The sequence below is a fragment of the Gymnoscopelus braueri genome, assembly GCF_963280865.1.
Source record: "Gymnoscopelus braueri genome assembly, chromosome: 13".
NCBI lineage: Eukaryota > Metazoa > Chordata > Actinopteri > Myctophiformes > Myctophidae > Gymnoscopelus > Gymnoscopelus braueri.
Window position 1 is genome coordinate 52198024 of NC_137615.1, and position 24824 is coordinate 52222847.

Below are 24824 nucleotides of genomic sequence, written 5' to 3' on the forward strand. Positions count from 1 at the left end.
TCAAAAAGCTAATATTTGTTCCACATTTATGACATTTTATATGATGGTTAACAGAGGTCTATCTGTAAAATTGTACAGATGTTTTATGAAACCAGGGCTGAGGTAACCTATAAACCCTGCAGTCACTTGAATCAAAGATACAAATTTAATTAAAATAATTAAACTTGGAGGTGTTGTAGGTTTAAATATTAATTTTGTCACTCACATGACCATTCTGAAATGCTGCTTGACAAAATAATTGTTTTTAACACAAAGTTTCTACTGATATTATTCAGTTGAGAGACTATGTCATTTTCTTCCATGGGAACCTGATACATATGTTGAAATAAGAGAAGGGAAACATTTACATTGACACCAATGGATTCAGCAAGTATAGAATCTAATCCTTTAATTCACTCTCTGTTTAAGGCTGAAGGACATATTGACAACCATATCAGGTTCATTCAATTCAAACCATTATTTATCCTCGAAAGACATTGAGGTTGCCCACATTTGCAGTATCGTTGAGATACATCACAGTACAATTTCATTTTCACATCAATATTAACATACAGTAAAACAAAGTTTAATTAACGTCATATAAAGAATATGGTTATAAGTGTCTGTAGGTTTTATAAATAATGAACCAATTAAAATTATTAAGAGCTTGTGACAAAACAATAACTAACTAATAATATTGGATCCATTGAAACACAGGTTCTTTTTTTTACATTTCCTGAAAAGTAACAATTTTGGACATACAAGGTTTCTACCTGACAGCAGCAATATGTAGTGAGGAGTTTTGAAGCAATACAAGGTGTATTTTTTGGAGAAATCTATTAGACATGATATGATAAATGAGGCGCAGTTTACGGAGCTAGTTCAGGCCAGGCAACTTAAGGGATTGGGGCAACCGATCAGGTGACTAGTCACATGCACTTTTCCTCCTGATCGGGTGGTTATAGGTACTGCGCTGTTACCTGCTCACTCTGGCTGCCCTGTCTTGCTGAGCTGACGTGTGTCGCTACTGCTGCTGCTGTTTGCTGAGATCCTGCTACCGCCGTTCGCTGCTTACCTGCTGCCGCCCATGAAGTCATCCCACCCGCCTCCCCGGCATCCACCTGTAGGCTCTGTTTCTAGATCCCTTTGGGGGTTTAATTCATTCCCTGTAAATGCTAATTGGCATGTAACATTCATTAAAATGTTATCCTTACAGGGAATGAATGGATTCAGAGGCCTGACGCCAAACTATGCTTCCTCTTGTTTTCTATACCATGCTCAAGCTTGCAAATATATATTGTTAATAAATATATATTCTAATCCAATCTAAGTGTTGTCTGACTGAACTGGACGTTTGTACTAGATTTAATCACATTTCCTCCAGACGTTCCTGAAACAGTATACTCATACAAATGAGACAGACGGGGTCACAATGACTTTGACCGTTGACCTTTAAACACCAGTTCTAGCATACAATACAATACAATATATATATATATAAATGAAACAATAAAGGCCCCAAAATAATAAAAGAAGGGGAAAGGTGATTCTTTCTCATAAAACTATGTTTTCAGAAGAGATTTAAAGATGGCGCTGAATTTGTTTATCAGGCAGGGTGTTCCACTTTTAATGACTTGCTCTTGGCATTTTAATTGTCCTTCTACCGTTTTGATTTCCTGTTGTTTTGTTGTTAAACAAGTGTTCAAAATAGGGACACCAGGTTAAAAGTGTTTAACAAAATAAGTGTAGAACAGATGGGAGGATTTTCATGAAACATGGTGGTGATAATGATCAGTAGGCTAACCTGAAGAGATGAAGGTCAATGGCACCATGAGTTGGTTGAAGTATGATCATCATCTTCCTGCTCACTGTTTTAATCTCTACTCATCAGTAAAGTGTCTTACCCTGTCCTGTACCAGCGGTCTCTGGAGAGGACCTCCCTGGTTTTCTCCGGCTCGTCCCAGTAACTGTATATAGTAGCTGTATTGCTAATAAACTAAAACAAATGTTAAAAGCCAGAACACAATAAAAATATCTTAACACAGTCATGATTTCAATAAACCAAAAATCATTTTTTTTTAAAAACATTGCGAGGCTATAGCAATATTTTCATATACTTATTTATATTAGTGCTAGGTTTAGGGATAACTTCACCAACACAAATGTCTCAGGAATTAGTTTTCAGAAATGTAGTACAATAGCCCCTGATCATCAGCTCTCCCGCACACACACACACACACACACAAGTTCATGCAATTGAACATTTCTCCATGTGTTTGCACGCGTTCAAATGTACAATTGCACGAATGCAGCCCCCGAGATCTCCGAGATGAGGTCCCGCTGTCCCGGCAGAGGTAGAGTCCGTCCAAATGCAGTGAAGATCACCGTTTTTGCCACATCATATCGTATCCCCAAAAAAATACTTTATAACACTTATTTAGTCAGACTGTGCCATGTTTTCCCATTCAACTTTTTCGTTTTTTTTCAACCACGTCGGTTAAATTTTACTTTCCGGCGAAATGTCAAACATCTGTAGGTTTCTCGGACTACCTTTACTTTTTGGATACGATGTTGCGAAAAAAGGTGATCTTCAGTGCGTTTGGACGGACTCTGCCGGGACCTGAGACAGCGGGGCCTCATCTCGGAGCTATCGTGGCGAGTGAGTTCCAAACGGGGGCTAGAAAGCATATGGACACACGCACTCGCGGTGATGATTTAGAAGGACAAAAGCAGGGGGCCGAGGATAGAGCCCTGAGGGACCCAAGTCAACAAAGTATAGGCTTTAAGTGGTGAAAACAAGTATAAATTAGGGGTGGGACAATATATCGATATCGCGATATATCGCGATACTTTCTCCCGCGATAACTAATCGATATACTGCCGAAAAATATCGATTTTTAAAAAAAGTTTGTGATATGTTGTTTTTCCTACTCTGTATTTGTGTAATGATGATTTTGAACTGTTTGGTGCTATTTTATGTGTTTATGAATTGAATACAAGGACTATCGTTGGTGAAATTTCTTGCAATATATATTGAATATCGTGATATCGCAATATATTGTTATCGTGGGCCTAATATCGTGATATATATCGTATCGTGAGGTACCCATATCGTCCCACCCCTAATATAAATGTGTTCAAATATTCCTTAGCCTCAGTGACTTTGAGTACATCTTCCACATGGATGGTTGACACATAATTCTACACATAAGGGACAATAGAGTCCCTGATTTTTCTTCCTCTTTTGAAACAGAACCTTGATGGTAGTGGATCCCCATCTCATAATGTTTTGTTCCAGGGACCCCCCAGAAGCAAAGATTTGAGTTACAAATGTTCGCTTTAAAAAATTATAATATATATATATATATATTCAAAGAATAGCAGATCTACAAGCTCGTAACGTGGCGCTCGGTGCAAAAGAAGAAATACAAAAGAATAGGGTTGAAAGCTATTCAAAGCTATTTCCGACACGCGGCACTGGTGCACAACTACTTTTAAATCAGGTTTAATTGAGCGAAATATCTATCTGACAACCGCATGTTTAGAAGCAAACCACAGAAAGTAATTCCTTACAATCATTTTCATTGTTTATTGTTCACAAAAAGATTATCTAAAACAAATAAGAGGTTAACGAGATCAAATATTAACAACTGACAATCATTTAAAAGTAACATAACCATTATTTTTTACATAACCATTATAATATATGTACATGTTTTTTTTTATGTAGAATGTACCCTAAATGTCTTCACTGGAGTTGATATTCTCCTCAGACAACTTGAATGAAGCACACTAAAGACCTGATTTAACCTTCTGTCACATCATTAACGTCTCAAAAAACGGAAAAAACGAAACCCCCAACAGAACTGGAAAAAAATCTACTTCTGAAAAACGTTGTTTTTAAATGTTTGAAACGCTTTAAAGTGCCTTTAACCAGCCGGGTACATTTCAAAGTCCTGAAAAGTCCAACGTTCCTCATACAACTAACCTACACTTGCACACTTCTGTCATTATCCAAATATTGGAAATTCTTTCAATTACTTCTGTCCGAAATCAAATGTCCAACAACAAAAGCCCAACCAGGATCAATGGCTAAAAACGTACGACCAGAAAGATTTGAACTGACATAATTAACTTTGTTACTTTCTGTATAATGAGTCAGTTTATGGTTAAAATGGCCAAAACAACTGCATATCGATGCTGTGGGGCAGAAACATTGTATCTCTGTTTCTAAATTAATGTTTTCGTAAATGAATACCTTACTTCATCATACAAGACAAAAGAAGTGAAAATAGCTGCTATTTTCACAATTTCACTTTTTTTACTAATCATAATAAAACTGAACGGTTTTGGACATACAAGGTTTCTCCCTAACAGCGACGATATGTAAAAATGGATTGAGGCTTTAATGTTGTTAAAAATGAAAACCTAAAACACATACAAACATCGTTTAAGAAAGGAAATAATGAGGAATATAAAACTGCTTAAAGACAAACCGATACTGCAAAAAGGTTATACTGGTGATTATTTAGAACAATTTATATTAACCACTGAAACCACCAAAGACAGTCTAAATTGTTTCGAAAATGGCAGATCTACAAGCTCAGGGACGCGTCGCGGTGCGACACGTTTGCTTACGGCCATACCATACCACCCACCCATCCTGAACACTTGTGAGCTTGTAGATCTGCTAGTTCAGAAAGAAAGAGGGAAAAAGTATTTATAAACATTTTTGAATATAATGACGCCAATTTAAACCCAGCTTTAAAGTGGTTCAGAGGTGACTGGTGCAGTGTCTCCGATCAATCAAACCTATGTCAGCATGTTTAGGGCGTTACCATGACAACGCGGTGGCCAATCACGGCTCCCGCTGTGTCAGTTCCGAGTCGGCATACTGGAACCCCAATCTGCACTGTAAAATCCTCCCTTAAATGTAACTCTGAGAGTGTACAAATGGAGCCAAATGGACCCGTGAGGGTCCATTTGGCTCCATTTGTACACTCTCAGAGTTACGGACCCCTAGGCGTCCATTTGGGCCCTTGGTGCGGTAATGAAAAGTCTTGGCGTTCCGTCTCGGATAAAAGATAAACAGAGCCAGCAGAGGGCGCTATGCCGCACTTGTCAGCGAGTGGCTTCACCTCGTAAAAAATACAAAATAAAAGTCTATCGCTCATCGTCCACTTGTTGGCTAGTCTTCACCTTTTTAGTCCCCGGTTTATGTCACCAAATGGCCACCGGGTGTCATCCGAAGCTCTGAAAACTTCTCCCGAATTATTGGCAGAAGAAGGAGGCAAGGTAAAATCAATAGTCGCGACTTAAAACGTTTAAAAATAAATAAACATAAAAACTTCTCTGGATGTAGGGGGTCAGGGGGGGGGTGTTCCCAACGTCGTCCACCGTCCTTAAAAAATGCAGCTGCCCGATTGGCTGTGCGTGCGGAGCAGATACTTGTCCAACGGGAGCCCCGGCTTAAAGCGCCGCTTTCTTCCGTCAAATCAGAACGCTCGACACTGGCACTCTGGTGGACCTGCCACTCTTTGGCACGACGATTGGCTCGTCATCTGTCAAAAGAATAAATACAACAAAAAAGAATTAGCCCAACCAAATGCCATAAGAGCAGGATTTTGGAAGAGCCCAAAAGAACATTTTTTACCAGTCCTCCCTCAACCACGGGACAGAGCACCAGAGCTGCTGCAGAGGAGGAAGTGTTGTGGGAATTCTGGATCAATCTGTAATATGCTCTATGCATGGCAGCCATATAGACCAATTATGTGTTTGCAAACATTGAGACTGGACGCACAGGTGACTGTTTCATGTACTCAATTCCCAACAGATCCCCAAACCTGTTGTTTTGGGGTGCGCTGGTTTCAGTTCATTCAACCCCCTCTTGTGTGTTGGCTTTGGCATTTCTGTAGGATTAGCTTGCCGTGGCGAGACATATGTACTTCACCCCGCAACGGTATTGTGCACCGAGAACAGCTGACGTACAAGCTCACAACCGCGTCGCGGATGAGACCGTTGTGAGCTTGGAGGTCTGCTATTCTCGGCCGTTCTCTGCGGCCGTTACCTTCGCGGGACGGAGCATAAATTAGGATTGACGGGCTGCAGCTGTGCGAGCAAGAGCAGGCTCTGGTGCCATGTTCATAGAGCGCTCCCTCCGGTCTTATGACAGCCACTGGAGGAGGGGTTTGGAGGACAACTGCTTTGAATTGCTATTATTGTTTACACACAACAGAAACCAAGGATTATATATTTCAAGAGCGAGAGATCACAGTAAAAATCCTGAGCATTCTTCCTCCACACTGGGGGAAAAACAGCTTCTGAATGTTTGATGGGATGCATTTTTACACGTGAGGCTGTGACCACTTTTACATTGCATCTTATGAGCGGTGGGGTTCATTTGGTGCCGGCCTGCGCGTGCATACTGGTTCTTATCAGTGTGACGTTGTCTGTTAAGGCAGGTACACACTGCAGGATATTTGGTACGATATTGCTGTCGCCGACCTTTTTTGGCGCTCGCCGACAAAACCTCCCGATCTGACACAGATCGGCCTTTGATCGGCGAGCTAATGCTCGCTGTGTGTGAAAGGTTCAGCGAGACGATGTGGCCGCGATTATCCGCTCTGCGACGGCTTTCCGACCGTTTTCAGATAACTACCATGTTAGATATTCAGATGTGTCCCAGACAGGACAGCAGACAATATCGTACAGTATGAAAGGAGCTGCGACCACCTTGCCAGGAGATGCACGCTACAGCCAATGAGAGCACATTACAGACACCGTGGCTATGGAAGGTCGGTGGACCTGACCACAACAAACAGATCCCTCGCATAGTTACCGTCCAGTCCTGCATTAAGTTAAACATTATTATAAAACAGAATGAGAGTGAGCGAGCGTGCTCGAAGGGGGGATGTTTATTTGAGACTATTGCACAGAGATAGAGAGAGATAGAGAAAGACACAAAGAGCGAGCGATGTGTGTGTGTGTGTGTGTGTGTGTGTGTGTGTGTGTGTGTGTGTGTGTGTGTGTGTGTGTGTGTGTGTGTGTGTGTGTGTGTGTGTGTGTGTGTGTGTGTGTGTGTGTGTGTGTGTGTGTGTGTGTGCCTATATACAAATACATTGGATACTTGAAAATAGACGATCTACAAGCTCACGTTGTAGATAGGCTATTTTTAAAGAAGACATTTGGGGGGGGGGGGGGGATTGTGGAATATTTTCCAAATCCACACAGATCTTGTATGGGGGTCTATGGCACAACATATTTTCAGAAGGGGGAGGTCTGCGCCTCTGCGGACAATTAATTATTATTATTAATTTGGGGGTCCTTGCCATGAAAATGTTTGAGAACAACTGGTTCAAACAACATTAGGAAACAAGGCCAAAAAAGCAACTACACTTGCAAGCAACTTTACAGAAAAACAATCCCAAAGTCGCTTATAATAAGCGGACATGGCAGCACTGTCACTGACTGCTTCACCGCACTTGACGTGCGAGAGAGAGGGCCAGGGGGGGGGGGGGGGAGAGGGAGAGGGAGAGAGGCATATCACGAGATACGTCGATTAAAATGAATTGGAATAAACACAAATGTATGTATTGGGTCTGACTCTGGAGATAGCATCCTAGTGAACTATCCTACAGTGTGTCAGCCCTTGTCGGGGATCAATCGTGTTGTGAAAACCACAACGATATTATGACAGCCGATTTCAAGAAATAAACTCCTGCAGTGTGTTATGCTTAACGATCAGATGACCCCCCGACCACTTTAAGGTCCTGCAGTGTGTACATGCCCTTAAGGTGTCTATTGGAAAGAATTTGGGCCTCTTCCTTACTTCCTTCACAGGTCTTACCAATTACACTAATTAAGGCTCTGTTCCATTCTGGTTAAACAGAGTCAGGGTGCTGATATTGTGCATGTCTCAAAGTGTGGTCCAGGGACCCTCATGGTTCCTTGAGGGGGTTCCAAATGGCCCCTTACGGGTGTGTAACTCTGAGAGCGTACAAATGGAACCAAATGGTTCCATTTGTACGCTCTCAGAGTGATGGGGATTCCCGGGATACCGACGGCTGAATATCCGGTGCCTAATCTCAGCGTGCGTTCTCACCTGAGGGGATGTAGTTCTCGGCGCGGTGGCGGTCCTTCTCGATGAAGACGGCGGTGGCCAGGAAGAAACCCCCGCCCGCCACCGCCACGAAGGAGCAGAGGAGCAGGGAGATCTGCAGCGAGCGGAACTGCCACAGGTACGAGTCCGTCTTCCTCAGGGAGTCGGACACCTGAAACACAGACAACCGGGAGATGAGTCCGGAGGAAAACAAGAAGCAAGAAGTGGCTAAAATGTCACGTACCTGAAATTAACTGTTATTTGGATACAAGAGAGATGACGTGTTGCAAACACCACTTACTACACAGCCAGAGAACTATTAAAAGTGTTCAAAAGAATTTAGCGTTAGCCACCACAGAAAAAACGAACGAAAAGACAAGTAGCAGCATATAACAATCAAACAGTCGTCCATTCATCAGTAAATCCTTACGAGAAAACGTCCAAGCGCCACCGAGAAATAACAGAGGCCATGGCACGTTATTTGGACATGAAGCCACTTAACCCATTAAGACTTGAAGCTGATTCTACAAATGTCTTCTCAATCCCAACGTTTTTTATGAAAACGTTACGTTTCCATATCAGTGGTTCTCAAACTTTTTCATGTCAAGGACCCCCAAAATGATGTGTATTTGGCCACCGACCCCCATCTCAAAATATGTTGTTCCAGGGACCCCCAGAAGCAAAGATTTGAGATACAAATATTTGATATTTGATAAAAAGATTTGCACATATTTTCACGATTTTTCAAAAATAGCAGATCTACAAGCTCGTAGCGCGGCACTCGGTGCCGCGCTATGAGCTTGTAGATCTGCTATTTTTTAATAGCCAAAGTATAAAATAATGCTTTTTAGCTCAAATAAAAAAATGACACAGATGCGTTCCAGGTCTTAATGGGTGAAAACAGTGAGCAGAGAGGAATCATTTTAGACTTTTTTTGGCCACAGGCACACAGCTGCATCTTGCCATCATCGGTAAGTGTGTACCGTATTTTCCGCACTATAAGGCGCACCGTCAGTGCGCCTTATAGTGCGGATGCGCCTTATAATCCGATGCGCCTTATATATGTATCAATATTGGTTCCCTTGGTTTCCGCACTATAAGCCGCACCGTCAGTGCGCCTTATAGTGCGGATGCGCCTTATAATGCGGTGCGCCCTATATATGTAAAATAATACATTTATTGAAGGTGCGCCTTATACTCAGATGCGCCTTATAGTGCGGAAAATACGGGTATATGACTGGGGGAATACATTGATCTGCGTGTCACAGTAACGTTCCGTTTTATTGAATGTAGGCCAAATCATGAATTATTGATAACATCATGATAGAAGATAATTTGCCCATTTGATCACCTCATCAATTCGAAATGAAAGTTTCCCAATGGAAACCACAGCTGGACACAGACCGGAGTTCATATCCAGAGTAAGAAGGGGCAGTATGGACATTTCTTGTCCTCTACGGGTAAAATGCTTTGGCTTTGGTTGATAGAGCATTGTTCGCGTGTGTGTATAGTAGGAATACAGATAACAGGTCTATAGTGTTAATATTATATTCGGCTTGCCTGTGGAATTCACTTTTACAGAGCTTACTGCTCTTTGTCTTGTCATCCAAAATCAACTAAATTAATTCCTGCAGAGTCCTCTCTGCCATTAAAATTGAATTGTATGAATTGATTTACTATGGATTATTCATTAATTAATTCAAGTGCCTTCCTATTCTGAAGAAGGAGACGGTGAGACTGTGTGTGTGTGTGTGTGTGTGTGTGTGTGTGTGTGTGTGTGTGTGTGTGTGTGTGTGTTTTACAACGTACCACTCCTATGAGGTAAGGACTTCCCGCATCTCCCAGCAGGTGAGACAGAACGATCTGGAAGGCTGAGGCCGTGGCGCGACGCGTAGGGACCACCACGTACTGTCAACATAGAGGGACAACACACACCCGTTAGGACACAGAGTGCCACGCTATGAGCTTGTAGATCTGCTATTTTTGAAAAATCGTGAAAATGTGTGCAAATCTTGGAATATGTATTTTTTTAAAGTGAACATTTGTCAAATATTTTGTTACGGGACCTCCCAGAAGCAAAGATTTGAGTTACAAATGCCCGCTTCAAAAAGATTTTCAAATATTTGCACAAATTTAGATTTTCATGATTTTTCAAAAATAGACAATCTACAAGCTCATAGCACGGCACTCGGTGCTGTGCTATGAGCTTGTAGATCTGCTATTTTTTAATAGCCAAAGAAATCTAAAATGACAGAGATGCGTTCCCGGATTGAATGGGTTAAAAACCAAAACATCTTGTCAACACACCAAAAACAAAACCTAACATTCAATCACTTTACAAGGACCCCCAGTTTATGCATTAGGCCACGGACCCCCCATTTGATTTTTTTATTCTATTTCTGGGACTCCAATCTATACTGCAAACGTAGCAAATGTAACCGTCCATTCGGTTACATTTCTGCACTCTGAGTTACAGATCCGTAAGGGTCCTAACTATTTAGATGGGGACCCCCTGCATGGACCCCCCTCAGGGACCCTTGATGACGGTGACATGAGTCCTATTATTTATTTATATATTTATTTGACAGGGACAATACAAATAACAATGAATCAAGTTATACAACATGAAACCGTTGCATTGTACAGTATATGGGGTTTATAGCCGAGGCTAATTTGCGACCCCAATCCCTGCTTAGACCTTTCTATACAAATATCTACCTAGTAAAACAATTATCAGTTACAAAAAGCTCTAATCTAAACAAGTACAAAAACAATAACAATCTCAAATTACATTCATGAAAGCAGTGACGTTAACGTTTTAAAACCAGTATTTTAAATATTTTGAGAACATATATATATATATTTTTCAGTTGGTAGGGCATTCCACAAGTGTATTAGTGACAGCTACTGACCAGCAGTATGTCTGCTACGATGGCCCAGTTCATGGACAGGAAGGTCTCTCCCAAGAAGATGAACACCTGAATGGACAAAAAACAAACAAGAAATGACAAAGTCATAATATACCCGCTTGTGGCAGGCTGTTTTTGCCCCAATCTGCAGCACAAAATGTAAAAGTTGTCATCAAAATAAAATCTCAGCCATTCGAATGCAACAAAAATAACTCCACAGAGGTTCATTGGTTGGCTACCAATATAAAGTGTGTGTGTGTGTGTGTGTGTGTGTGTGTGTGTGTGTGTGTGTGTGTGTGTGTGTGTGTGTGTGTGTGTGTGTGTGTGTGTGTGGTGTGTACAATATCAATGATAGTGAAAATAATTGATCTACAATCTGACAGATCTGCTATTTTCACCAGCTGATATAGTTACTTCATAATGTAGGCTACCCTTACCCAAGTCAAAACTACAGTGTTTCACTTAGAAATGTATGAACAACAAAAATTACGAGACACACACACACACACACACACCCAGGAGGACTGGTTGATAGTGTTGTATGCATTGTTCCTGGACAAAAGACCGGTGGTGACCAGTTAGTATTCATTTATGTATGAAAGAAATAAACTATTTTCACAATAAACTAAGTGAGTCCATAGAATACAGGTAGCGTAAGGGCAGTCATGTTAAAAACATCAACAGTGGTGGAAAAAGTACTGTAATGTTTTACTTAAGTAAAAGTATCAATACTGCAATGTAACCCTAACCCTTTATAAAAGTGAAGCTCACAACGTGTCTTTTCATTTCACTGTTTGAAACAGCTAGGCTTGAGTTGTAATGCATAACTGCAAGTTTGCCCTTTTCACTACTGGCTTAAATGAAAGAAAAAGCCAAATGGGTCCATTTGGTTTCATTAATGTCTTTTGTAAATGAAGTATTCAATAAAACGTCATAATAAAAAATAGCAGATGTACAAGTTCACAAGGCGGCGATGCGTTGTGAGCTTGTAGATCTGCTTTTTTCTGATAAAATGCAGCTGATTTTAGCGTCATACCTTACATGAAAAATGTTGCTACAGTAACCTTGGTTGTAGTGTGTAGTCATTCATTTGTAAACAGGGCAGTCATGTTAAAAACAGCAACAGTGGTGGGAAAAGTACTCGTACTAGTGTTGCCAGTGTGTTGCCATGTATACTAATTACCGGCGTCCGAGTTATGTACCGATAGGCACAGAATAGTAAATGATGTTGTGGGGACTGCGTTTGGGCCAACTCGTTTCACTCAACTCGCCGGTCTCTCCCCGCACCCGCCCCGCCCCCCGCTACTGAGACCGGGGGTAAAAAGGCAGGTCGCGTGAAAGACAGTATTATGTTGAGAAAATATGAAGTCATTACAGCACCATAACATGGTGAATAAATTTTGTTTTGGGATGTACAATACATGAAAATTACGAGAGTAATAACGCGACTTGCGTCGATAACTAATGGGGAGCGGACAGTAGCGCGCTTGGCTAAAAACAGTTAGTTAGTAACATCATACAAGCTAACTATTAGCCAAATTCGGCTAGCGCTCGGAGGACTGCATAGTCCCATAGCTTGGGAGGACGAGGCCGTCCGTTCAGAGTATGGGAAAGTATCCCATTGGCTTAAACGACAGCCAATGACGCAAATCTGTCGAACAAATCTGTCGAATGCAAATTTATCTGTCGAATGATGAGTCGTAGGTCTGCCTCTGCATAGACCCGCCAGCTTTCAGCAAGCGGGTAAAAAGGAGAGATCACCATCACCATCACACCCTGTCAGTTGTTTTGAGTTGAGTTGCATGTAGTGCAGTACCCCTTGTCAACCAGTAGGTGTCATACCCGACCACAGGATCTGAATGACTCAATGAAAGAGTAGTAGGGAGACCATCTACATATATTGCATTAACATTCTCAACCATACAATTTGGTTAAAATAACCTTTCATTTACTAAAACAAGTTATGGGTTGCAGCTTTAAGACTTGAAGTGAATGAATAAAACATACTATACAATACACAGGACAGGACCCCAATGGAAACAAGCCATAGTGCTTTCTTGGGTTCAATCCTTTTAGCATTGTATTTGTATTAAACTGTACTTTATTTTGCAAACTGTTAATAAAGTATTCAATCAATCAATCAATCACTTGGGGCCATTATTACTATAATTTTTATATTTAATAAGGATTTGCAGGGACCTGGCAACCTAAAATGTTAAAGTGAGCCTATAAGTCCACTGAAGACCAGTTATCATCTAGGCTACAAACACTCACAAGGGCTATTTCACTTAAAAACACTTCTGGGGTAATTTTAAAGTCTACTCTGGCTTTTGTGTAGATCCCAGACAGCTTTTGAGTTGCTTGAGTTGATTTAATATTTTGATATTTGATATTCATTTAATCAGACACACCCGCCATCCTATATAAACCCATTGTAACTTCAAACTCCATTTTAACCATAATGTTAGACCCTTTGAAAGCACACGTGCCTGCTTCTGGTGACTGATAATTGTCCTTCTAATGCACAAGGAGGCTGTGTTTTTCCCCCCAATTATATTTCTATTTTTTTATTACATATTTCACATGTTATCTTAAAATGTTTTGGGAGAAAAAAGAAAAGAGAAAAAAAAGTAATCGAAAAACCACAGGCCCCCTCACACATTGGAAGGACAACAATGCAGTTTGAAGTTCAATGGCTTTGTATAGGAAGGGGGGCGTGTCTGATGTAATGAATATATATCTTAAATATTGAACCAAGCAACTTAAAAACTGTCTGGGGTGCAACACGACAGCCAGAGAAGACGTTAAAATGACCCCAGACGTGTTTAATAGTGAAATACCCCTTCAACACAGACACTATTGCAGGGCGAAAATAGCTGACCTACAAGCTCATATCAAAGCTAGCGTTCCAGTGGTTAATGAGCTAAAATCCTGTCATTGAAATGAAGCCAGTGTGGCTGTGTGTGTCCTAATCCGTCTTGTTAAGTAGCTGCTACATTGAAAGCATGTGCTGAAGACGACCCTGGCAGTAATTAGCAGCATTGCTTAGTAAATTGTTGCTGTCAGGTGAAAACCCTGACAGCAACCCTGACAGAAAAGTCCAAAACTGTTTTTTTTATTAAAAAAGAAAATATGTCAAAATTGCAAATCTACAAGCTCACAACGCGCGTTGTGAGCTTTGCAGATACAAATTATTACATTATAAAACATATATTAACCACTTTAACCTTATTTTATACCTAGGCTGTTTGAAAATAGCCGATCTACAAGCTCACAACGCGTTGTGAGCTTGTAGATCTGCTATTTTCAAACATTTTAGTACTTACTTTTGGTACTTTAAGTACATTTTGATACCAATACTTGTGTACTTTTACTCAAGTAAATTTAGAATTCCGGACTTTTACTTGTAACCGAGTACTTCTACATTGCAGTATTGATACTTTCGCTCAAGTAAAACATTTCAGAACTTCTTCCACCATTGAACTACTGTATTCGAGTAAATGTACTTTGTTACTGTGCACGGTTGGGAAAAAGGTACAGCCAAGTAAAACCATGTTAACGGTTGTGGGAGGAACACTCACGTATGTGGCGATGGTGCTGGCCTGCGCGAACACGATGGCCAGGTAGAGGAAGGGGGCGGAGAGCAGCAGGCCCGCGGCACACACCAGGGGGTCGGCCCGCGCCGTCCGGATCCTCAGCCACCGGCTCAGCTCCACTCCGCTCCACACGCCCAGCACGCCCGACACGCACGTGATGATGCCAAAGTACAGGCTAAAACGACAACACAAAAATATATATGTATAATTAACTCATTCAATCCGGGATACGCATCAGTTTCATTTTTAAGATTTCTTTGTGGCTATTCAAAAAAATTGCAGATCTACAAGCTCATAGCGCGGCACCGAGTGCCGCGCTATGAGCATGTAGATCTGCTATTTTTTTTGAAAAATCCTGAAACATTTTGTGCAAATCTTTGAATATATATTTTTATGTTGACACTTTATGTTGCTATAATATCAGCGGTTCTTTGACTTTTTCATGTCAAGGACCACCAAAATCATATGTATTTGGCCGCGGACCCCCATCTCAAAATATTTAGTTCCAGGCCCCCCCCCCCCCCAGAAGCAAAATTTTTTGTTACAAATGTTCACTTTAAAAAAATTATATATTCAATACATTTTCAAATTTTCATGATAAAAAAAAAATATATCAGATCTACAAGCTCATAGCGTGGCATGCAATTTTTTTTTAAATCGTGAATATTTGTGCAAATATTTAAATACCGGTATATATCTTTTTTCAAGCTAACATTTGTAACTCAAATCTTTGCTTCTGGGGGTCCCTGGAACAAAACACTTTGAGAAGGGGGTCCGGGGCCAAATACATATAATTTTGGGGGTCCTTGACATGATAAAGTTTGAGAACCACTGATTATAGCAAAATAAGTAAAAAAATAAATAAAAAAGATTTAGAAGACATTTGTAGAATCCCCAGAAGCAAAGGTTTGAGTAACAAATGTTCGCTTTAAAACATTGACATGTTCAAAGATTTGCGCACATTTGCACGATTTTTCTATCAAATCAGCACTATGAGCTTGTAGATCTGCTATTTTTGAATAGCCCAAAGAAATCAAAAAAATTACGTTCCCGGTCTTAACACATCCACCGCCAGAGGTTAATCTCATAATGTACTCACCAGTGCCAAGGTGTTTTTGTTGTTTTTTTGTTTTTTTCATGTCGCCATAGATCTTGTTAAAATCCTTAAGATTGAGCGCTACACGGTCTGTTTACATCCGCGCGATCTCCCTGTATCTCCCAGTGAAAACCACGTGTCAAACGGGGCATCCATGTTTGAGTTAGAGCGGATTACGTTAAACAGTGAAATGCGAGGAGAAAAAACTACAGGAAGAGAATTGAGTTTCAGTTTCGTCTGTAGAATGGGAGCGGGCGTGAGCGTCAAAACCGGATCCCAAATAATTCTATTTCCTGTCATCAAACCGGAAACGGAAGTGGATCAAAAAAATTCCGAAAGTGCACCCGGACCGCGCATGCGCGAAAAGACCGCAGCCCGTAGGACTACGGGCTCGGCGCTTAACCGTTGGATTTAACGGCCCGTAGAACTACGGGCCCGGCGGTAAAGGTGTTAATGGGTTAAATAAATACCACTAAAATAATTGTATTTCGTAGAGTGTGAATCTGGCTGTGTGTGACCGTGTGTTTGCTTACCTGTCTGAGGTGTCACAGGGCCCCTGGACGCAGGGGGCCTTCTCCCCGTTGAACACGGCGGCCCTGAAGAGGAAGGCGGGGGCCCACAGGGCCAGAGAGCCCGTCACAAAGGCCACCGCCGTGAAGCCGAAGGTGGAGAGCACGAAGCTGCGGCTGCAACGGTGACACGGACAATGGCATTAGCAGCATGGTCTACAACAGGAGTTCTCAACCTGTTCAGGCCGCGACTCCCACAATAATTATATTTGAAATGGGGACCCCGCAAAATAATCATATTTGAACTGGGGACCCCGCAAAATAATCATATTTGGACTGGGGACCCCGGAAAATAATCATATTTGGAACTGGGGACCCCGCAAAATAATCATATTTGGAACTGGGGACCCCGCTAAATAATCATATTTGAACTGGGGACCCCGCAAAATAATCATATTTGGAACTGGGGACCCCGCAAAATAATCATATTTGGAACTGGGGACCCCGCTAAATAATCATATTTGAACTGGGGACCCCGCAAAATAATCATAATTTGAACAGGGGACCCCGCAAAATAATCAGATTTGGAACTGGGGACCCCCCACCCTGACAAGAGTTGTGGCATTCTAATTTAGTTTTACTCAGTTCCCACAGATAAATATTGTGAAAATAGCAGATTTTTCTCAATTTCTAAACTTATATCATATTTAAATATCTGAATTTGATATCAAATTTGTTATTGAATATTGTGTCCTTCGGGGTGGAAACCTCACAGAACGGTTACTTTTCAGGATAAAAAAAAAAGAAAAAGCAAACGTAGCAGATCTACAAGCTCAAAACGCGTCGCTTCGTGCCGTGTTTCGAGCTTGTAGATCTGCTACTTTTGAGTGACGCTGTAGAAGGATCAAGTAGTAGGGCATTCATTTACGATTGTTTTTTTTAAATGGCGATAAGAGGTTTCTGCCCGATAGCTACGATATGCTCGGATATCAGAAGCATACTGTAGTTCTACTTCATTCCTACTGACCGCCAGAGGCAGTGTTTTCAACACCTGGATATCATCGCGCGCTCGCGCATAGGTCGAATATTAATACCAACAAAGTCACTCGTGACCTGTGTGCACGCACGCCACCTATATAGGGGCGGGGCACACAGCGTTCATCCTCTTTCATCTTTTCGCCTCCAAAGCGTAGGTCGATACTTGCAGCTGCGCGTCAAAGTTTCGTAACCAACACGGTTGGGGCTACGGACTACGGTCCGTCCTCCAGAGACTGCGTAGCCTGCTACCATGGAATTACGTTACCCCGTTTATAGGGGCTGTCGGAAAGGAACAAGGAAAAAAAAAAGCATGCGAGATGCGACGGTGAATGGAGTTAGCGGCTTGTAGCATTGGAGCTAACGACAATAACACCGTTAACTTTCCCCGCTCCACCGTTGTTGTTGAACCTGGCACGGGTAACTATGGAGCCATAGCTGTACATTGGCGACGGTGAGTGCATGTATTGTGCTGTTTACAGACAAATAAAGTAAAAGAGGGGAAAGTATTCAGCGTTGAGGATGTATCCCATTCTGCCGCTTTGAGAAGACCGTCTCTCGCCTCGAGGACACGACGGCGGTGGAGCCAGATTGACTGTTTAATGTGTCTCATAGAAGGTGTTCTTTCGCCTCGAGGAGACGACCAAGGCGTTAATGCGCGCAGTGGCAGATAACTAGGCTCCATTAAAGTACAAATACCTAAGCGAAATTGTACTTAAGTACAGTACTGAGTACATGTACTTAGTTACTTTACACCACTGTATGAGCGCTCTTCTGTGAATGTTTTTGCTGAAAGTGGTTCTCACTTTGACGCAGACATTCTATCTACCAGACATATGGCGCGTGTTAGCTTGATTGCTATCCGGCTCAGTCAGTACACTGTCTACCTGCAAGTCTGTAGGTCCCTGGTTCAAACCCCAATTTAACCAGTCCAAATATAATTTAGCTGCAGCTAATAAAGGACATCCATAGTGTGCTTCACTCTGTCGTTATTGGACGATATACTGTGTACCTATTACTACATGTACTTGGGCCGCGCTATGAGCTTGTAGATCTGCTATTTTTGAATAGCCCAAAGTGTAAATAATGCTTTTTAGCTCAAACCTAAAAATGACACAGTTCCAGGTCTTAATGGGATAAAAGAGGTCTCGCTGATCAATGACAGCTGACTTAAGCAGCATATATGCCAATACTGCCACTGTGTGTGCTTAACCTCACAGTTTGAGTGTGTATCATAGCTTGAGTGTGACTCGCTGCTGCTATTCAGGTTATACTGCTTTGTGCTTGGTAGTAAAATGGAATTATAATACTGGTATGGTTCAAGTGTGTCTTGCCTTGCCATCACTTGGTTTTCATACTGTGGGTACTTGACACATGACTTGACACTGTGGCTTGAGTGGTTGTCGCTCCTTGCTACGACAAAGTTACATATTAGTAACATTGTACTCTGGGTACTGATAATCAATAAGCTTTGTTTATTGGCAATGGATCCCCATTAGCTGCGGCAAAAAGGGAAACCAGCAGCTATTCTTCCGGGGGTCCAAGACAACATTAATTAACATTAATGTTAATTGTGTTAATTGTGTCCAAGACACAATACATTAACAAGTACATATGTACTTGACGCTGTAGCTTGAACGATTCTCGCTCTGTTGCTATGGCTACGTTACCAATAGCACAAGTGTATCTCACTCTGCTGCTGTTACCCACTAATACTGTGTGTACCTGGTACTCACTACTGCTATTCAACATATGCAGTATACTGTGAATACTGATGTCATAGCTTGAGGGTATGTCGCTCTGCTGCTATCCAGATAATACTATGTGCTTGGTAGTGAAATATTCTTAAAGAATTCTATATGACGATTGAAGTGTGTTTCGCTTTGCCACTTCTTGACTATCATACTGTGTCCTTGACACTGTAGCCTGAATGATTCTCGCTTTTGCTACGGCTACGTCATCAGTAGTATTGAGTGTCTCACTCTGTTGCTGTTGCCCATGGATTATTGCAACAATTGCTGGTCCCAGAAGGGAAGGTCCATTACTTGGGCCGGTCATGTCCTGACTATGGTGCCTGACACAGGCTATGGCTGTGAATGTTTGGCTAATTGCAGCGGCATACTGCTGGCAGAAAGGTCGACTGGGTTGGCCGTGGTTGTGGCTGATTTGCCTCCCACAGGGATGCTAGCATTGAGCCCTCAGGATGCTTTCTCAGCTAGAGGAATTGTCAGGATGACGAACTCTGGGCCACTGAATTGAAAGCAGTACATGGAAGTACAAATTCACAATACAAGGTCTACTAAATTGGAAAACTCATTAAGCACTGAGCTTGTTTAAGATGAGATCCCCATGCAGACAAATCATGATGAGGCTGGACAGGGAAAAAGAAACGAGAAATAATGACTGACAATCATGCTATACCAGCTGCATGCTGTATTTTGCATTTGTAAGCGCCACTGCGGCGTGCCCCCCCAATGGAATATACCCCTAGCATTGGGAGTGTGTCTCGGGGACTGCTTGTCAATCGACGAAAGAAGGGAAAAGGATTAGCGTTGAGAGTGCATCTCGCTCTGCCGCTTTGAGAAACCATGACGGGCGGCCCACCGCCATATAGCGTAAGCATTAGGAGTGTGTCTCGCTCCGCTACTGCTTGTCGCTGGAAGAAAGGAGTGGAAAGTATTAGCGTTGAGAGTGTGTCTCGCTCTGCCGCTTTTGGAGGGACCACGCCACTGCGGCGTGCGCCCACTGGAATATACCGCTGGCATTGGGAGTGTGTAGCTCCGCTACTGCTTGTCGCTGGACGAAAGCGTTGAGAGTACATAGCCCAGCTGGCCATATAACGGCTTGGCCTAAATGGATGCGTCCAACAACTATCGTCGTTGTACACCCTCGGTGCCGTACATCATGAGATTTGGCATGTGGGCCAGTTCCAGAACCTCTTACCAAGGACTGGTCAGCCATGGGGAGTACAGCCCAATATGGCCTAGACCTAAGGCTAGTGGTTGATGCCAACATTGCTTACTTTACTTACATTACCTTACTGTAAGTCGATCCGGGTTAAGAGCGCCTGCTAAACGCCTAAACTGTGAACATTGCTTCTCTGGTGGTGTCACTAGATGAAGCTGTTGAGCTGGATGACCGTTGCTCATGGCCACAGTTTTAGCTGGTCTGCTAACTAGAGCCATGCCACAGCGGCTGGAATGTGACGTATTGGACATTCCCTTGACTACCTCGCCCTGGCCCTCCGGCATGCGAGTGTTGATGCGCAGACACAGCGCCTATCCAGCGCCTATCCAGCGCCTATCCAGCGCCTATCCAGCGCCTACCCAGCGCCTACCCAGCGCCTATACAGCGCCTATCAATCTAGGCGTTTGCTTGCATGATTAGAGAATTGGCACTGTTTACTTTGGTAATGAGCCAGAGCCTCTGGGTGTCCCGGGTTCGACACCAGGCCAGAAGTGGGTCGATGTGTGTCCCTGTCTGAGCCCCTAATTGCCCCATGAGCGCCGGAGAATGGCTGCTCACTGCTCCTAGTAGTTCTAGGATGGGTAAATAAATACAGCGGACAAATTTCACGCATGTACAAATGGGCATGTATATTTGTGGCTTGGGCCTCAAACCCCAAGACTGCAACAGAATGGTGAGGGTCTCCAGCCAGTGTCGCTAATGCACTGGACCTGCGTGCAGTGCACCTGGCCCTCAGGATGTTTATGCCGTGTTCAATAACACAATATGTCAACAGTCTGCCTTCTGGGGCGCTTGACCCAGTCAGTCTCTGCAGGAGGCTTGGAAGCTCCTTTCATGGACCTTGCCTCATCTTGCAAATTTCATAGCAATGCGCTTGTTGGGTGTACAGTCCAGGCTGCGGACTTGTTTCCCACTGGAAGCCTCTTGGATCCGATAGCAGTTCGGATCACGTGCATAGGTATGGCAGAGCGGTAGTACCGTTAGCCTTGAGGGCATAACGCGTTGTTGACTGTAGGTCTCCCTTCCGGGACAGACCAGTCCGTTACGGCAAGATGCTTTGGCCTACTGCAGCTTCTCAATGAAGTGCCTTGGCCTCTCCACAGAGACAAGATCTCCTGTCACAGTTAGGGGGGGAGGTGCATGGGGCATCCTCACTCCTAACCTTCGGCTGCGTCATTGACCACTGAAATTCAAAACTATTGTCCAAAAATTACTGGATTTTTGTGCATCGTACACCAGGGCGTTGCACGCCAGCGAGTGTAGACTGTGCTCTAGTCGGGACAAGGGCCACGGCATAGGTTGGAGCGTTGCTCTGTGCTTATGCTGCCCTAGATATCTGCGGATGATGTTAGAGGGTTCAGCCTCTCTACCATTGAGATGCTCTCCGCGTGTGGCCCCCACAGGTTGCATGGGTGCCTTCATGATGCTTGCCTGTGGTATTGGAAGCTTTGTCGGCCATAGCTGAGTGGTTAGTGAGCCCGCCTAGGGAACCAGCTGGCCCTGGTTGCCCCAGGTTCGATTCCAGGCTATCCCAGCATATGTGCCCATGATATGAAATTTGTCCCTGAGCAAGACTCTTAACCCCAATTGCTCACAGGTTCTCATTGGAAACAAGACCGCAAGGACTTTCATGAACGACCTGTTAAAAGGAATTATCCTTATCCTGTCCCCAGCCGGTACATCGGGCTGCTCTCAGATGACTATCTGCTAGTACTCTTTGTCCTCACTGCTCCATCTGCAAAAGTGAGTAGATGGGCTTCATGCCCTGGCCATTGCCAGAGACTGTTAGAGTGGGATTCCGATGGGTCTGGGTTTACCATATGGCCGACCCCTCCTTACGTCCTCAGAGGCTTTCTGCATTTCACGTCAGCTAGCCTGTTGATTTGTTAGTTTGCTCCTCAACCAGAGGTGGAGCAACTGCATTCTAGTACCTGCCTATTGTGTCCCGTCCGGGCTCTGTGGCAGGACATAGCCGTGATGGCTGGAGTTTGGTTGTATTTGTCTGGGAGGAAGGGCACAGCTGTGCCTTGGCTTAAGGGAGACTTTCATTGCTGCGTTCAGGCAAATGTACGTCTTCAGGGGGCCTCCAGGTTCCCCCAAGGCCTTTCTTGACCGCGGGGGTTGCCAGAGCCTCTCCCTCAGTGATACAGGCTTGGAGCAGGCCAGGAGATGCAGCCGAATGAGCTTCATCTTTCATGGGCTTTTGCCCGCTCCTATATATAGTCAACCTGGCCGTCTCGCATCCTGTGGCGACGGCTGTGGTGTTGTCTGTTTATTCTATCTGCAAACCGACTTCGGTAAGCGCAGATTCCTCGTGACTATGTTGGTATTAGTCATCCAGGTGTTGAAAACACTGCCTCTGGCGGTCAGTAGGAATGAAGTAGAACGAGAGTTATGCATATAACTAAGGTTCTACGAATTCCGGATGACCGCCAGAGTTGACTGTCACTCGGAATCTCGTTCTCGACGAAAAGATTTCATGAGGATGAACGCTGTGTGCCCCGCCCCTATATAGGTGGCGTGCGTGCACACAGGTCACGAGTGACTTTGTTGGTATTAATATTCGACCTATGCGCGAGCGCGCGATGATATCCAGGTGTTGAAAACACTGCCTCTGGCGGTCATCCGGAATTCGTAGAACCTTAGTTATATGCATAACTCTCGTTTTACTTGGTGCTCATAGGACACGGACACACACACACACACACACACACACACACACACACACACACACACACACACACACACACACACACACACACACACACACACACACACACACACACACACACACACACACACACACACACACACACACACACACACACACACACACACACACACACACACACACACACACACACACACACACACACACACACACACACACACCACTGTCTGTAATGAGTTTAAAATGGAGCTTAACGTCTGTTCCCAGGAAGGCCAAATAAGCAACCTAATTAAAAGGACAACGTTGCTGATTTGTTTTACTTTACTTTAATTCTATCCTTGTATTGCAACGGTTCCCAAGCGCTCACAACAACACGTTGCATTACGAGGCATTGTGAGCTTGTAGCTCAGATATTTTCACTATGAATATGCAGGTGTTCCTTGAGAGATTTTTGACTTGCCAATTGGTGTGCCTTGGGCACAATGTTAACATTTAGATAGCAGGTTATTTAGACAGATGCTTGAAACAGATCGTTTACCTGGCATCGTATACATAGGTTTGTCTTAGGTGTGTCTCCTACCGGAACCGCTGCCTACCAGACAAATTTTTGTCTTAGGAATGCGTCAAAAACAAAAAAATATCCACAAATTCAAGTCTCCATGGGGTGACTGATCGATAAAAATGTTATAAAACACAATACCAATTGGTATTATTAAAGGGGAGATATAATCGACCGAAGTTAAGTTTCCAAACTTTTTATGGGCAGTTTTAGGTCAGACCCTCTAGATTCAGTACCCGAGTTGGCTCTGTATTTGGCATAGAGGTATAATATAACTAGAGGGCGGAAGCAGGGAACATAAAACCCCGGGGAACATACAGTAGAACCCGGGGAACATAGGGATGGATACAATCTACCCCCCAGTAGAAAGAAACATGAGCGGTTTAGAGGAACCTACTTCCTGACGAGGGCCTTGATGTCGGCCGTCCAGCTGGTCCTGTGCAGCTGGTGCTCGGGGCGGGCCTCCACGGCGCCTCTCTTTGGCTCCTTGACCACCAGCATCAGCAGGAACACTGCAACCAGTCCCAGGGCCGGAGTCACCTGAGGGAACCACACCACATGACGAGACTGTTACGCTGCCTGAACACATTAAAGGCCTTTGAAGACAGGGTGCGATTTTCCGCACGGAAAAAACGGACAATATCATTTTTTAAATGAACACATGGTTCTCAATGACCTCATGCACACCCCGTGCGGCGATGCGATGTGTTTTTTTTTTCAATCGAACCCAGTTCGATTCGTGCGTCTTTTCGCATGCGGTTAAAACTGATTGACTAATCGCACCCTGTGTGCAAAGGCCTTAAGACCGGGAACGCATCCGTGTCATTTTTTTGATTTCTTTGGCTATTCAAAAATAGCAGATCTACAAGCTCTACAGCTTGTAGATCTGCAATTTTTTGAAAAATCTTGACAATTTGTGCAAATCTTTGACTAGATATATTTTTAAAGCGAACATTTTCACTAAAATCTGTGCTTCTGGGGGGTCCCTGGATCTAAATATTTTGAGATGGGGGTCCGCGGTAAAAATACATATAATTTTGGGGGTCCCTGACACGTTTGAGAACCACTGATATATAGCAACACAAGGATTTAGAAGACATTTGTAGAATCCACCAGAAGCAAATATTTGAGTTACAAATGTTCACTTAAAAAATATATATATACATATACATACTGTACATTCAAAGATTTGCACAAATTTTCACGGTTTTTCTAAAATAGCAGATATACAAGCACAGAGTGCCGCGCTATGAGCTTGTAGATCTGCTATTTTCGAATAGCCAAAGAAATCGAAAAATGACAGATAATTTCCCGGTCCGGTCTTAATGGGTTAAGACATTTTAGACCGCAGCCAATGCCCATGGTAATGCTTCAGTTATACGAGCTCACAAGGTTGCAGGTTTTA

At 43.2% G+C, this 24824-nt stretch overlaps 1 protein-coding gene across 1 annotated transcript in view; it reads right to left on the minus strand.

Moving 5' to 3' along the window:
* Positions 1-4973: 4973 nt before the first annotated feature.
* The window catches only part of spns1 (SPNS lysolipid transporter 1, lysophospholipid), a 33827-nt gene continuing 13976 nt past the window's right edge, over positions 4974-24824 (minus strand). The window contains exons 7-13 of the mRNA XM_080446464.1: positions 23817-23959; positions 16212-16364; positions 14568-14757; positions 10990-11055; positions 9887-9985; positions 8081-8249; positions 4974-5540 (exon numbers count right to left, since the gene is read on the minus strand). Coding sequence (XP_080302590.1) covers positions 5470-5540; positions 8081-8249; positions 9887-9985; positions 10990-11055; positions 14568-14757; positions 16212-16364; positions 23817-23959 — 891 coding nt within the window. The 3' untranslated portion in view covers positions 4974-5469. The remainder of the gene's footprint in view (positions 5541-8080; positions 8250-9886; positions 9986-10989; positions 11056-14567; positions 14758-16211; positions 16365-23816; positions 23960-24824) is intronic.